General features: G+C 39.6%; 1 protein-coding gene across 16 annotated transcripts in view; it reads left to right on the forward strand.

The window, feature by feature from the left end:
* The first annotated feature begins 483 nt into the window (after nucleotides 1-483).
* The window catches only part of WDR20 (WD repeat domain 20), a 47599-nt gene continuing 32232 nt past the window's right edge, over nucleotides 484-15850 (forward strand). For 6 of the 16 annotated variants that reach the window (XR_008466450.1, XR_008466448.1, XR_008466447.1 and 3 more), the window contains exon 1: nucleotides 491-846. Coding sequence is in view for 12 of the 16 variants with exons in the window: in XM_054201656.1 (XP_054057631.1) it covers nucleotides 583-846 (264 nt within the window). In the remaining 4 variants the exon portion in view is untranslated. The other 10 variants (XM_054201665.1, XM_054201660.1, XM_054201667.1 and 7 more) reach the window with 6 other exon arrangements.

Here is a 15850-nt window from a genome sequence, read left to right on the forward strand (position 1 = left end):
TCTCCCAGCAGGGTGTAGCAAGGCTGACCAGGCTTTCAGGAGCCTGCGGACACAGTAACCTGTGGAGAAAGCTGGCCGGGGCCGAGGCAAACCAGCCTATGAACGTAACCAGGATGGCGGAGGCTCTCCCCTGGGAGCCATCACCCCTACAACATCACTGCCCCAGCGCACACTGACACCTCTCCGACCCCAATTCAGCACCTCGGGTGGCGTGGCGGTGACCATCTCACCCTGGAAGCCCACGTACTGAGGCGACGGGTCCCTCTCCTCACACCCACCAGCCGGAGCCCGTCCCCCACAGCTCCCGCCCCTCACGCCCCGCCGCCATGTTGACCGACCCCCACCTCAGCGAGCGGACACCGCCCCCCCCGCCCCGCCAGCCCCGCCAGCCCCGCCCCTTCCCCACGAGGGCCCGCCCAAGGGCAGGGCAGCTCCGGCGCATGCGCAAAGGCGCCGTAAACAGGCGCCGCCGCTCCTCCCCCTTACGCCGTTTGCGTGGCCGCCTCCGCGCAGGGCCGCGCGAGCGCCGGTGGCGGCGGCGGCTGCGCAGTAGCGCCACATCCGGGCACTGGGGCAGGATGAATGCTCCTTTCCAAGATGGCGGCGGAGGGAGGAGGGAAGGAGATGAACGAGATTAAGACCCAGTTCACCACCCGGGAGGGGCTGTACAAGCTGCTGAGCCATTCGGAGTACAGCCGGCCTAACCGGGTGCCCTTCAACTCGCAGGGCTCCAACCCGGTCCGCGTTTCCTTCGTCAACGTCAACGACCAGAGCGGCAACGGGGACCGGCTCTGCTTCAATGTGGGCCGGGAGCTCTACTTCTACATCTACAAGGGGGTCCGCAAGGTACCGGGACTCGGCCGCTGGGCTGGAGGGGGGGAGTGGCGGGGGCTCGGCGCCGGCCGCCGGTGGGGTGTGGGAGCCCCGCGGTGGGGGACTGCGCCGTGGGCGCGGGGCAGAGGCCGCCCCGCCGGGCCGGCTCTCCTTCGCCCCCCCACCCCCCGCGGCGGCCCTAGGGCTGGCAGCTTCTCGCTTGTGGCCCGGTTGTGGTTGGGACTTCAGCCGCTCTCCCGATTAACTGGCCTCTGGGGTAGCGGTGAGGGGCGGGGAAGCGTAGGCCTGGGCTGGAGGGCTGTGTGAGGGGAACGGTGCTGGCGGGCTACGTTAAATGCTGTGTTACCGACGGTAGGTGTGTGCGTGCGAGGAGCCCTTTGGAGGGATGCGACTGCTTGGGCCTTCCTTGGCTTACAGGAATGAGGGTTGGCTTCCCATTGGCAAGGCAGACCTAGGCCTCCTTCACCTGCTGCTTCAGGTCCGCGTTTACTGGACGCTACTGCCTGTCGTGATTCTGGTGGTGTCAGATCCCTGCTTCCAGGATTTGTCTAGCTTTGACTGAATGGTTATAGTATGCACTGTAGTTTTAGGCCTTTATCGTGACTTCGAAGCGTGGACTGATTTTAGGATTGTTTCTAAATGGGAGCAATGCAATAAGCTGAGTTTTAAATGTCAAATGATTAATACAGAGCAAGCTGCTTTTACAGGAAAGAACCATTGATGCACTTGAGAGAGACTCCTTAACTGTCATTATTTGATGCAGGACAGTGTATCCATTTAATCTCTCAGGTCACCGTATTTATGAACAAACCCTTTATACTTGTTGTTTCTTGAGGTCCTTGATTTTGTGGTATTTAGAGAAGGATTCAGAATTTGGCATGCTGAGTGGACATGTTTCACTCCTAATATGTGTGAACACTGATGCAATGATTGTCAGCTTTCTATTTTACATTTCAAAAAGTGGGTATCCATTATCTTACATACTTGGGAGTCAGTTGCTGTAATGCGAGTACCTTGAAATCTCCCTGCTCTTAGCGCACCATTCAAGATGGGATGAAGGCACAGAGAACTAGTGAGGTATGCACGGCTGTACAGGAAGTATGTAGATGAGCAAGGAGTTATACCTGAATCTGTTATGTCCTAAGCTAATGCCCGTATCACTCTTCCTCTGTATAAAATGTAAGCATCAACTGGAGAATAAAGCCTGCGCGGTTATCTGTTGGCTGTGACTTGACAGATCTGATATGTTCTGTGTAATTATATGGAAAAGTGTGCATATGGATTTTAGTTTCACTCTATTTTAATAATCTAGTTATGTTCTAAGTAATACTTGGACAATAGCTTCTTTAAGCATGCAATGAGTATTTTGTAGCACCCAGCATTTGCTATTTATAAGCAGTTGCCGTCTTTACTATTTACAAGGTATTGTGGGTGATAATATATCTGAAAATCTGTATCCTAAATTATTACCATGTTTGGATTCTGACATCTTATTTTCGTTTTTTCCATACAAAGTAACTACAGGGTTCTCTCAGATTACAGAGCAGGCCTTTATGTAGTTTAGTAATGGTACATGTGATTCTTGCAAGTTGTCTTAGTCATCTCTTGCCACAGTTCTGAAAAATAAAAATCTAAAGCCTGGAATTTCATTGAAAATAGGGAACTGAATTACTTTTTCAAATTATAAAAATCACTTTGAGCTGAGTATTTTAATTTTTGTTTCAGATGCGAAAAGCTACTGGTATGATACGCAGTAACTGAGAAAATTTTAGTTTGTCAGATTGTTAACTTGTGAGCTTTGAGGCATACCTGTTACAGTGTTAAATACTTTTTTCTCTGTGTAAAACAGGCATTGTTAGAACAGAATTCCTTTCAATGACCTTTTACAGTATTAACAATTTAAAATACACTGTATATTCTGTATGTATAATACATTAACTTTAGTAAAGTGAACCTAAAGAAAGAGCTGAAATAGATTGAAACACACTTAAGGAAAATGCTTTAAATGAGAATGTGGAAGATGGTCTGTCCTAAGCTTGTAATGCTTGCTTCTTTGGAATTTATTTTGAAACTATTCAATTTTAAGTCATTGTTTTGTCTATGTACAAAGTTAACATAAGAACAGGCTGACAGGCTTTCAACTGATTATTTGAGCTTTTCAGAATCAAAAGCTATATCTTGTGGCTATTGTAAAAGGGAGAGCACTGTTGTCACCTAAATTGACAATTCTGCCTTAAACTGGGCAAACCATCAGACTCTGCATGCCTTCCTGTTCTTGGGGGCAAGAGGGACTTTTATCTGTTGAAGACCTACCTACTTGTGATCCTCTCCGTAATACAGATGCTAATAACTTGTTTTAACTGTTAGTTCATAATTATCTAAGTATCCCTTTAAAAAATTTCCTAATGACTTTAAGACTATAATTTTCATTTTGGTTAAGTCATATTAGAATATTAGAGTATGAGTTGAATTTAGTGAAGCTGTGCTTTGTGTATATATCGGGTAGCTACGATTTTGTCTTTTTCTGATCTTTTTTTAAGGTCTGCTTCTTTTCTTGCGAAGAAAATGCTATATTTTTACTAAAACGAGTGGAAGAATGACCAGGACTTTATTTTAAGTAACTGTGTGTCTTAGATACTGAGATAATTCTTGCATCAGTAATCCATTGCAGATCTGTACACATCAAGTAAGAGTCACACTTAAGCCATGAATGACACTTAAGAATAAATAATGTAATACTGAGTCAAAGACACCACTTGAAAGGATATTTCTTGAAATCAGTGATGCAAAGCTTCTTTTAGTTTCCCTTAAATCCTAAATACATTGTATCTGCTACATCTTGTTTGTAAGTCATCTTTTTAAGTGGACTGATAATGTCTGTGTTCTGCTTAGGATATTTAGCCTATATAAAGAAAAAATGTTTCCAGGGATGTTTCTTTAACCTTGATCCTTCTTCCAAAAAACGTGGTTGAAAAGTTATGTCTAGTGTCCAGGAGATTAGAGTACTAATAGAGAATGATAATAGTTTGGTAGAGAGACAAGAGCGAGTTCTGGGCAGCATTTTAAGCTGTCTTTAGGGACTTCTTGAAGCAAAAAGGTATTTTCTCCCAACTTTGTTCTTCTCCTCTTTAAAAAAGAATCTGAGTTTTTACTGTTTCATGTTTCTGTGTTACCACTAAACTTTACCAAAACATGGAAACATGTTGCCATGTTTGCATGTTTTCCGTGTCATAGAAAGCACATCAATTATAAGACAGTGCATTATTTTTTTTTTTTATAATGAAACTTATGCAGCTCTCTTTGTGTTAGTAAGGCAATGCAGGCTTCCAGAAAATTGCTGTTTTCTGATTTGGATCCACTGAAAAAAGAAATAAACTTGTAGTTTAGTAAGGAGAAATTAAACTGTGATGGAATGAGATGTGGTTGCTTTACTTATGTAAGTATATAATTATTCTCAACTGTACTGAGTGTCAGTGGGCTTTCCCTTTCAGTCCTCCTTAACTTTGGCTTTAAGGTTAGATGTGTACAGTGATCTCTTGTTAATGAGAAGGGGAGAATTTTCATGAACTCAACTGATCTAGTGACAGCTGAAAATTATGGTCTAGCAGTATAGTATCCTCTTGTCAGCGCGCTCCTGTCTCCTTGCTGTCTTTGGCAGTGTTCAGCCTCTGGTTGAGCTAGTTCAGCTTGCTAAACCAGTAGCAAAATGCTTACTGTTTTTCTGGGCACATTTTCTCTTGATTTGGTGAGTTGAACTTTCTCATCTTGTGGTCAGATATTAGTGACAGCAAGGAAGGGGTTGGGGGGGAAGGGACAAAGTTACTCCTTTCAGTGGCCTGGGCTGTCAGATCAGATCCACTGCCTTATGAGGTCTCACCTGAATAAAACTTCAGCCTTAAATCAGATTCCAAATCATCTGTTCTTGGGGGATTGTTGACTTAATTTTGATTAAGCAAGTTATAGGTGTTACAGGAAGCCTTTTCTATTATTCTAGGGGTTTGCTTCTTCATGGAGTAGGGTTATAAAGTAATAATTCAAAAGTTATTGCTCAGACTATGATGCATTGATGCTTTGGATGGGTTGCCTTTTCCTGCAGCCCCAAATCAGGAGTGAGGGCTGTTACTTGATTCTTGCTTGTGAGGCAGTCTTGGGCTACTTTAATATAGTTTGTGGCTAGCTTTGCAAAATGATTTATTAGTCGATGCATTAATCTTGAAAGCGAGAGCACTATCTCATCTTGCTTGCCTTAGGAATGACTGACAAAACAAGGCTTTCTAGATTGTTGCTGACACTGTCTACCATTTTCCCCCCCCCTTTCTACTAGGAAGCTAGTGCATTTTCCTTTAAGAAATTGTGTATATGATAATTAACGTATTCTCTATTTTGTAAAGGTTTCTGGGCAAGTTAGTCTGCAGCTGTCACCACAGTAGTCATATAGGGGTACATATTAGTGACAGTGTCACAAGGTAAATAGTCTTAGTTTTTACATAACTTATTGGGAAGTTATCAAATTTGACTGTGTAGTTTAGCTTATTACATTATGTTAAGCTTTTTGTATTGTATTTAAATTCTGACTACCTACTCTCTTTGTTAATGTGTGGCAGACTTTCCTAACATTGGTTGTTTCATTTTTTTTGGAACCTCTTTCTTATGAAAAGAGGCTTTGTCTTCAGTTCTGCTTTTTTCTGCAGCTACCTAAAGCAGCAATCTGTCAATAGCTATGGAATATTGTAGTATGTTATAATAGTATTAGAGTAGAAACATATGTAGGTGGTAAGCTGAGGTTAGTGGAGGTTTGGAGGGCAGAATCTGTTGACTATCTTTTTAACTTTACGGTGAGCAAGTGGCTTAGAAATAATTGTATTTGTACTAAGATGCAAGTAATCTTATATTTCATCTTCTTTATTAAGAGTTAGCATATTGGCAGTTCCTGGTTATCAGTAAAAATACTGACGACAAATAGGATTCCTTCCTTTGCAGTTCTCTGAATTACCTTTTTTATGACTGGCTTGATACTGGAGTCTTTGTTGTCCAGTTGGGAAGCATTATCCTTGGTGTGGTGACTTTCATTCTATAGACTGTTCAACGACAGAATGATAATGGGTGGCATTTGTCACTGTGCTTAATATATTGCTCTGGGAAGAGCAGCAAGAGACAATTCTGGACTGGAAGCTGTAATCTGTGGAGAAAACCATTAAACTTTCTCAAGATGTGGTGGGAAGGGGAGTTTATGTTACTGTATATTTAGAGATTGCTAAGCTGTGTCAGACCTCAAAAAAATGTAAGTTTTAATAGCATATATGAGCAATAAAAATGCTGAGATTTGTAAAGATCTTTGAAGGTACACTTGCTCTGAAGCAGTGTGAAATATACCTACATCTTTGTGACCAGTTCTTAAACTTGCACTAGCAAGAATTCCACGGCCCCCTGTGGACTTGGAACCCCCCACACTTGTTTTGGTGCTTAGTTTTCCCACTTCCTTCTTATACTTCTTGTTCAAGGGGAAAAAATCAGGCTGAATGCTGTTATTTACTGTGGACATAGGGAACAGTTGACTATTGCGTTTGGCTTCTACATCTTTGAAAACTTGTTAGTTTGTCCTCTGATTTTTCCTAAGGTAAACTGTTATGGTTTGAGAAAACCCATAACAATTTATTGTCGTTTAGATAATTATTCTATCACCTGATGACCCCTTCCCACCTGGAAGGGGGAATCGGGGAAAGCAAGAAAACACAAGGGTTGAAATATAAATAGATTTAATAGCATAAGACTAAATAATTAACAATAATACTAAAGAACCAGTATTAATCCTCATACTTATATAAGATATACAAGAATTATACTCAGCCAGTTCTATCAGTAGGCAGCTGTACACTCCCAGCAGTGGACAACAAGTGTCGGACACTGCGAGCACAACAGCTTTAGGAGGAAAGGAATGCCTCAGGGGTCTGGCACTGGGGCAAGGAGTTTCTCTGGACTGCCTCCATCAAGGAAGAGAGAGAAACTACACAGCAAACTTTCTATTTTATATGGAATGTGACATTCATGGTATGAAATAATCCTGTTGGCCAGCCTGGGTCAAATGCCCAGGCCTCGCTCTTCCTCATCCCTGCACCTGGCAAGGCTTGAAAACACTGAGACCTTGAATCCCACATAGCCTAGCTGTCTATGAAGTAAATATTTTCACAAATTCAGACACTAGAGTCTTCCAAAAGTGGAGTTTTCCCCAGCATTAGAAAAGAAATTAGTCTCGTGTCGCTCAACCCAGGACATAAACAAATCTAGTTCTTTTAAGCTTTCTCCTCAGAACTTGAGTTCCATATGTTTGATTGCTGTCCTCTATATTGGCTTCTATTAGCTTGCATTTTTGGTACCTAAACTAAACTTAGCTCTTCCACTCTGCAGAGTAAGGGAGAATCATTGCTTACTGTGTCTGTCTTCTAATATTCTTCTAACATATTGAATAGCATTGACATTTTTGAATCCTGCTCGTAGTGTTGACCCACTTGAATTGTTTCGTGTCATATTGCTGCTTTCTCTCCATTTTTATCCATGGTTTGATTTTTTTTTTTGCTGTTGTTCATAAATGCCATGTAGCATTTTCATTGAATTTTATTCTTCTAAGTTTATTAGAGAGCGTTTTTATTTCCAGTTCTGTGCTGCAAAAAATCCTTCCAGTCTTGATGTCTTTCACAAATTTGATGTGTACTCTCATCCATTGGCAAAAGTATCTCATAGAACTTAAAAACCACATGTTGCATTTGCTGCTGACCTTTTTTTCTAGTCCAGTTATTTTTTCAGAAGACGCTTAGATTCATTTGGTGCTTGCTTTTGGCAAGTTTACCTTGTGTGCTTTTTTCCCCTGCTTTGTCTGTGTGCTTACAGTCTGTTTTGTTTCTGTGGTTTTGATACCAAAGAAAGGTTTACTTCTATGACTGTCAAATTCTACTACAAAGTGTTCTGCATTTAAATATTCATACCAGATACAAACATCACTCTTGTTGTCAAAAAGATGATGGGCAAAGGTAGCTAATGGAAGTACCATGGTAAAGCCGCAGAATTTTTCTCAAAGTTATCTTGTGTCATCCTGCAACAGGGATGCTCTTTTTCTGTGCTGCAGGAATTTGCATAGTCCACATTTTTCAGGTGTGTCCCTCTTCAAAAGGGTGTTGTAGATTTCTTTTTTCCAAGAAACCCCTTAATTTCTTCCTGAATTTTTTCTTCTCTATCTTGTAGAAAATAGGTGTTATGTTGGGACTGAATTTGCCAGTCCTGTGGAGGTATTGTGGCTAGATCAGTAGTACTTTACCTGTAGATCTGTGCTTGTGAAGGTATTTGAAAGTCTCTTGGAAATTTTCTCAACTGTTTGATGGATATACTTACCAGCTCAAGTTTTTTAATGTAGATTGATGTTTTTTTTCTTAATTCTAGCTGGGCTGTACTAAGAACTGCCAAGACATGTTACAAAATATTTCTGTAGAGTTTTTTTGAAGGGTGGGGTTTTTTTTGGTGACTCCTTCCTTTCAATGACACTTCTGAAGGAAATAGTGAAGATACAATGTAAATTACGGGAGTATAGGTAGATTTAAGTGTTTAACTCTGTTGAGAGGCTAATATAGAACAAGTAGGAGTGGCTTGAGTAAGAGGAAAGACTAAAAAGCTGCTTTAAAATGGCACTGTTACACTGTTAAATGTTTCTTGCTGTGGAAGAGAACGAAATATTTGCACTTGATGGAGCTTGCAAGATGATTATTATCTGGGGGCTACTTCTGAGTTGTAGATAGTGTCATTAGTCTGTAGTGCTTTTGCTTCTCCTAGCCTGTGCTTCAAGCCTATATCACAACTGTTTGCCTTCAGTGAGCTATTGCAGTGTATCCTCTGAAGGATTGCTCTCCGAGGTAATAGTTCATTTATCCATGGCTGCCTGTTTGGCTGGTGTGTTTGAGAGTGAATACTAGCCTATGGTGGCCAAACTTCCAAATTGGTGTGCAGTATTTTATAGGCAATTAATTTGTGTGTGGTTGGTTGGGGGGGCTTTGCCACTGTAGGTATAATTTGGGGGGTTTTTTTGTTTTGAAGTATATTTTTAGTAATATTGCACTTACATTAATTCAGTTGGGTAATTTAAATTAGTGTAAAACCATTGTGTCACTTATTCTTTGCAGACTGACAAAATTTTAGCCATAATGCTTCACAAATGCAAATGTACATCGAAGATGCCTCAAATTCTAATTAAACATTGCCTAGACCCATCTCTGAGAGGATTGCAAGCTGTAATTGTCTTGTTTGACGTTCTAGAATTAAATGTAATGCCCTAGTTTGAACTATTGTTGTAGTTCACTTTCTTTTGAAGCACATGTATCCAAAGGCCACTTGCTGCCCAGTTGTTATGACTATGAGTTGACACACTTGGACAAATTACTATTTGAAAATGGGGCCATTTAGTGCCAATAGTGCCTAATAATGCCGTTGTCCTCTTAGAAAGCTTAAGGAGACTAAAAACTGACATTAAATGTGCCATACTGTAAGTTAAAGTAATAATATTCTGTTGTGTCCTTCTCAAAAATCAAGTATTTTTCCTTCCTTACCTCACCCCACTTGTAAGTCCAAATGTATATGCAGTCCATCTTCTAGCATCTGCATACTTCCCATTTCTTGTGCCCTGTAACTTAAAATAAAGCAGCTGCTTTTGCTTGTTCCAGCTTCTGTTTATCAGACTGTTGGGAGACTAGATGTAGCCCTGTAGTCTTTGTGGGCAGGACCACCAGCCACTACAATCGAAATCTTTCCAGTGATGGTGTCATAACTTGTGATGGGATTTTTCTCTTGCATTATTCAGTAAAGCTGTTCCTAATGGAATGGTAGATCTCTAATAGGTACTTGCTGCAAATTGATTTCAGGTTTGGTTTACCAACTATAATTGGTCTTTAATTTCATGAGTTAATCATAAGGTTCTCACATGGCTGTAATGGTCAAAGAAATACTACTTACTTTTTTTTTTTTCATTTTTAACTCTATGTGAGAATAGAAAGTGGCAGTACTAAGCAATTCTTGGTTTAATAATGCCTAATTTTTGTACACTTAGAGAATGTGAAAAGCTATATTAATCTAAACGCTAGTCTAAGCAAGAACTTTAACTTAAACATGCCCTGGAGTAGGCAGAAATGATTGGATGTTATGAACAAACGTCATTATCCCCAGTCTCCTAGGAATTAAAAAAAAAAAAAAAAAAAGGAATTCTTATGATCTTACAGGAAGTTTGCATACATTTTGTCGGGAAAATGATACCACGTAAAACTTTGAGAGGACTCCAGTTTATGGCTTTAATGTTCCCTTTCAACTAAAGGAAGGGGGAGCAGTGACAGCAGGAGACTGAATGGATGCCAATATATATTGAAACTATCTGTTAAAAATCCTCAAGTCTGAAATAAACTATTGGAATGACGCCTTAAGGACACTTTAGCCTGCACAGTCAGAGGATAACTCAGTAAATCTAACATAAATGTCTTCTCTTCCTGACACTTACAAATGTAACCATAACAAATATGTAATCCTACAAGTCATAGTCTTGTCATATTTTAACTGTGACAATTTATTTCTAAGGATTATTTTTTTATTGGTCACAGTTCTCGTAACTAAGACTTCTACAGAAGTTGTGCAGGTTTTCTTTGGATTTGAGGCGGATATTGGAGCATGACCCTTTTACAAGTTTGAAGCTATCATTGGCAGAAATTATAAAGTATTTTTTGTTGTTGTCTTGATTTTTCTGGTTTTCTATTAGTTAAGTGTCCTCATTATTACAGAAAAATAGTTATGCGATGTATTTTTTCTAAATCATAAGATTGAAATTATAGCTTAGGTTTGCATAATTTAGTGGTCTGAATGGCAAATACTACCTCTAAAAAATCAACTTTAATTCTGTATTGTGAAACCATAGACTGAGGTTTAGTGTGCATTTTCCTTCAAATTCCCATGTTTCTTTCCTACTAGGATCTATATAGCAAACAGTTGCGTTTATTTTCAGACTTTTTTTTAAAATGAAAGTATTTCTAGAGCTTTGTGTCCCTTTTTTTTTTTTTTCTTCAGTAGGAGAGTGGGCCTGAGATCTTCAATAGCTACCTGTGTGCATTTAGGTTGTCAGGAGGGTCTATCTTTAAAAAAAATAGCTTATGAAGGCAGGAATAGTTGCATGGTTAGGCAATACCACTTTTGAAGTTTGATACCATGTATACTGCAGAATGCAGTATTTCTTACCTGTCCTACAGGTGTAGCCCATCTTGCATGTGTTTGATGTGTCAGTTCAAATTATTGCTTATAAGTAACCAAATAATTTTTTTTTTAAAGTGTGCCTGTTCAGTGTGATATATTGATCCAGGAGGAGTTTTGTCCCAAAGAAGTCTTTGGAAATACAGGATGGAGCTTGCTTGTAAAAGAAAGATCCTTGGGTGGAGTAGGGAATTATTGCTGTTTAATAGCATTAGCTATGTATCTCAACAGGTGACTCCTAGCAAAATCTTGCTGTTACTTGAGAATGGTATCTTACGCCCTATCCTCTCTGAACTGATGTGAATGTAACTGGACAGTCTCTTTTAACACATGGGGATGGCTTGCATCTCTCACCTTCAGCAGTGAAACCGTGGTCCCTTGTACAGAGTAACTCCTGTCTCTGTCATGTACGGTTTGCAAACACCTGCAAAGTTTTAAGGTGCCGTTCTTTCTAGATGAAGTTTGCAACCTTCTAACAATGTTGGAAAAGTAGACTCTGTGCCAATGAAGTGACTGTTCAAGTGTAGTTCTGTGTTTTAGCCAAAATGCAGCCCCTATAAGCGAGCTAGGCTGAACCGGGATGGTTAAGTGTGGGCACATGTTAGCACTTAGCACTTTTGAATAGGAGAGATGGGCAAACAACTGTTCTGAACGACTCAGATGCCCAGATGAAGCTGCCCTTAGTGATGTTCGAGATGATTCACACTTTTCCTTTGTTAGAGTAACGAAGTACTCGTTGTCGATTAAGTTCCTGCAGCAGTCCAGAGGCAGCTTGCATAGCTGCTCTAACTCTGTGTTGCCCTGTAGCAGCATGCACATCTCTTCCCTCTGAGCAATAGGTAACCCCTTGTGCAAAAAAGTGTTGGGGTGGCATTGACCTGGTTGATCTGTGTATTGTTTTTTTGTTAGTCCTAAATTGTTAGAGGCTTTGCTTGTGCATAAGAGAGACAGACAAAGGGGAATGCTGTGAAGATCAGTGCTCGGTGAAGTCCAGTCTTGCAATGCTAGAAAACACTTTTGCTGTGCTTTTTCTTCAGTCATTTGGAACCCCTTCTTCATTTGTATCATCTCTGATTAGGTGTTTTGCAGCTGTGGCACTTCCAGTGCAAGTTGATATAAAGGAAAATTTAGATTTGGACAACCTGTTGATATTGGTGCTGGTTAAAGGTATGATTATTTTTGACAGCATAAATCTCTAGCATGCATAGTATGCATATTATTATGCATAGTATGCATATTAGTATGCCCATATCAATGGGAGGGCTGATTTAATAGCTGGGCTGTGTTCTGTCAGTAGCCTAATCGTGTTCAGTTCTGTGCCCTCATGTAGACTTCTGTTAGGACCTATAGCAAAATGCTTGAGGTGTGGGCAGTTACTTGGTGGGCACCTTTGCTGTCTGCAAGATCAGTAAGTGACAATAGATAGTCTGATCACTCCCTCCTACTCTTGAGACAAAAATCAGCCTGAGGAAAGAGACAATGTTGTGTGACTATTTCGTACATTAAACAATATAGCCCTTTAATGGTAATTTTAAAAGAAAGTGATTAATAGCAGGCAAAAGGTTTTGGGTTTTTTTCCAAGTAATATATGTACTAGTGAAACTGTCAGCACTTGCTATTACTTGAAGTATCTTAATACTTTGCTTGCTTTAAAATAAGGCTATTGGGAAAGCTAGTGCTGAAATTGGGAACATGCTCCTTTTGCTCTAAAACTTCTGAAGCGGATTCTGGTTTGCAGACCAGGTGATATCCTAGACCTTGTAGGTATGGGATTGTGGGAAGTCTGAGTTCTCTGCAGTGTGTCTGTGTTAGGGATTTGGTCCTTGATATTTGTTTTCTAGTAGCTCGTGCTCCTGTTCTTGTTCTGTAACACTGCCTAGCTGAGTTGGGTCTTTATGAAATGTCTGCAGCCCCAGAAGGATGATGCATTGCAAATGAACAACTTCGGGACAAGAGTTGAGGCAAATATGTTATTTCATCTGTCTGTTACTAAATATGACCACAAAAAGCATAAACCAGTGGGCCTCATTCTGGTTTTGGAGCATAGGTTATACATTTGGTTGATAATTTATTCTCTTAACTTCTGTAGGACTGTTCTGGGGCTCTTAGAATACCAGCCACTTACATCTTATTTTTAGTACAAAAGTAATTAGGGCTTTGTTCTAGTAATATTCTGTTAACATGCTGCACCATGATGGAGTTATGGGCTTAATAAAAACACTGTATCAAAAATGTCCAGCATTCCTGTAGGGCTTGCAAAATCTAACAGTAGCCAGAAAAGACATAATTCTGAGTTGTTGGACAGACATTACTGTGTTGTATTTGACTCTTATTGAGCTTTGTAATGAAAAAAATATACATTGATTATCAATTAACTGCTATAGTGAAATAAGTTTCTATAGCAACAGGGCAATGCAGGGTGCAATTATTCAGACTGCTTTTCTGTAACAGATAATCTTTTCTTAGAAGCGGTGAATTTACACTGCTGGACTAAAACATGGTTTTGTTATAGCAACAGATAATCCTGAGCTCTTATGTGCTGAAAAGGGAATGGGGGAAACTTTCAAAGATAAATACCAGGGTGGTAGATGGGTGTAAACTCAACCTACTGCAACTTGCCTGTGTGTTATTTAGTAAGATGGAGGTGTACTGGATATGTTATTGTGCAGTATGAATTTACACTTCACTTCTACCTATTCCCAAGTCTACGTGAAACTGAACTTGCTCAAATTTAATAATAATGATCATTTAGTGGCTTTCAACTTTCAAGTAAATCAATCAATAAAATTTAGTCCTGATGCTGATTCCCTGAATCATCAGGCTTTTGCTTATTTGTTCTTTGTATGTTTCATGTCTCTTTATGTTTTGTTTGTTTTGATACTTCTGAATACCTTTAAAGAGAGGAATGTTAAAATTGGAAAAGATGAGGGTATTGTCAAGGGATTGCAGGTGTTGGTGGTTTTTTTGCCATAAAACACACTTGTAAAGCCAATTTTTGAGCGTTACTGTATTTTGGTATTTTTAAAGTTAGAAGAAACAAAATTTGAACAACTTCAGTGATGAAGCTGCAGCAGCCTTAGTCTTTCAACAGGGAGCTTAATTTTGTGTGATGTATTTTAAGTATACTTTGAATATCTGATCACTTGAAAGAAAAAACAAAACCAGCAGTTCTGTCTCTGGCAAGCTGTGTATGCAGTCAACCTCAAAGGATGCTATTGATAGGTGTGCATGTATTGTTGAAGTGCGTTTTTTTGATGATATAACAAAATCATACCAATGTTTTAGAGAAGAAAAGAAATGAGGTTCAAAGCTAAAGTGAAAGTAATTCCTTTGAAGGTGTGACTGACTAGAGCGCTAGTCCAACAGGTCAGGTAGCTTTTTTGTGAGTGCATGGGGAGGAGACGAACAACTCGGAGATGACGCTATCCTTAAGTCATGCAATGTTCCCAGTTTGTTCCATATTTTGGCGGCCATCTAAAAGCAGCCTGCCAGCTCTCATTTAAACGAGTGTCACCTTTAACAGGTATAATTTTCTAACCAGTTTTACTTAGAGCTGAGCCAATTTAAACTATTTCCCAGTGAAAGTAACTTACTAAGTGTTTAACAAATATTCCAACTGAGCCTGTGAAGTGAACAAGAAAAGTTGCGGAATTGTGCCAGAATGTGTGGTTTTACTTGGAATCCACTTGATATTTACATACCTGTTTTCCTTATTTTAATTTATTTCTTAGCTCTAGTATATGTATCTTATCTTGGTTCAGCTCAGCTGAATCATACCTCATTCGGCATTAAAAACATATGAGAAGGGACTGATCGTAAGTACAGGCAATTTTAAGTATAGACTAGACTGTAGGAGGAAATGAAAGGATCCACTGGAGGATAAGAAACAAGAAGGAGATCAAAAAGATAACTATCACTTTTCTACTTCAGAGCTATGAATCTGTTATAACTTACTATATTGTAACTATTGAGAAAGGAGTTACAGTTAACTAAGCATAAATCTTAAGTGAACCTTGCAGAACCTAATTATGAAGTGTAGTTAAGAGATAATTGTTACAGTACACTTAATTTTCTCAGTTCCCCAAAAGTGAAGAGACTAAAATGTGTGCTTCGGTGCATTCCAGTCTTTACAGAAGGTGATACATTCTTTACACAGCATGTGACAGTCAGTGCCTGCAAATATTAGGTATGCTCTCTCCTGTTCTGAAATCAGTTGCTTTTTAATTCACCATATCCCTAATGGTGAAAACTTCTGCTAAAAATGCTTTGACTGCCTGTTACTCCAATGACAGGCAGGTATTTTCTTAAGGCTTATCCTTGATTGTATTTAGGTAGAGAGAAACATGCAAGAGCACTCAACACACCCCCCATCCCACCATAACAACAGAGAAGATCGCAAAAAAGAAAATTCTCAGCTGCTTCAAGTTGCTTTCAGTTTTAGGTTTTGAAATTCTGAGGTAGTAGACTTCTGTGTTAGTTTTTTTGTTTTGCTTAAAGTAAAACATTGTCTCCCTGTGGTGGGAAAACATTAATGTATAACATGTATTATACAGACAGCTTTATTTGAAGTTTTGGTGCTCAGCCTTTCTAGTGTAACACTCTGTCAGTAAGAGAGAATTGTAACTTAAGTTCATGTCCTTATATGAACTGGCAATTTTAGATTGGTATAATAGATGATTTATCTGAGGGAGTTCTAGAACCTTAAGCTCATTCTGTTCTGAAATGGGGAGAGAATTAAAATACATAGTTC

Source organism: Rissa tridactyla, chromosome 4 (genome assembly GCF_028500815.1).
Source record: "Rissa tridactyla isolate bRisTri1 chromosome 4, bRisTri1.patW.cur.20221130, whole genome shotgun sequence".
NCBI classification, from domain to species: Eukaryota; Metazoa; Chordata; class Aves; order Charadriiformes; family Laridae; genus Rissa; species Rissa tridactyla.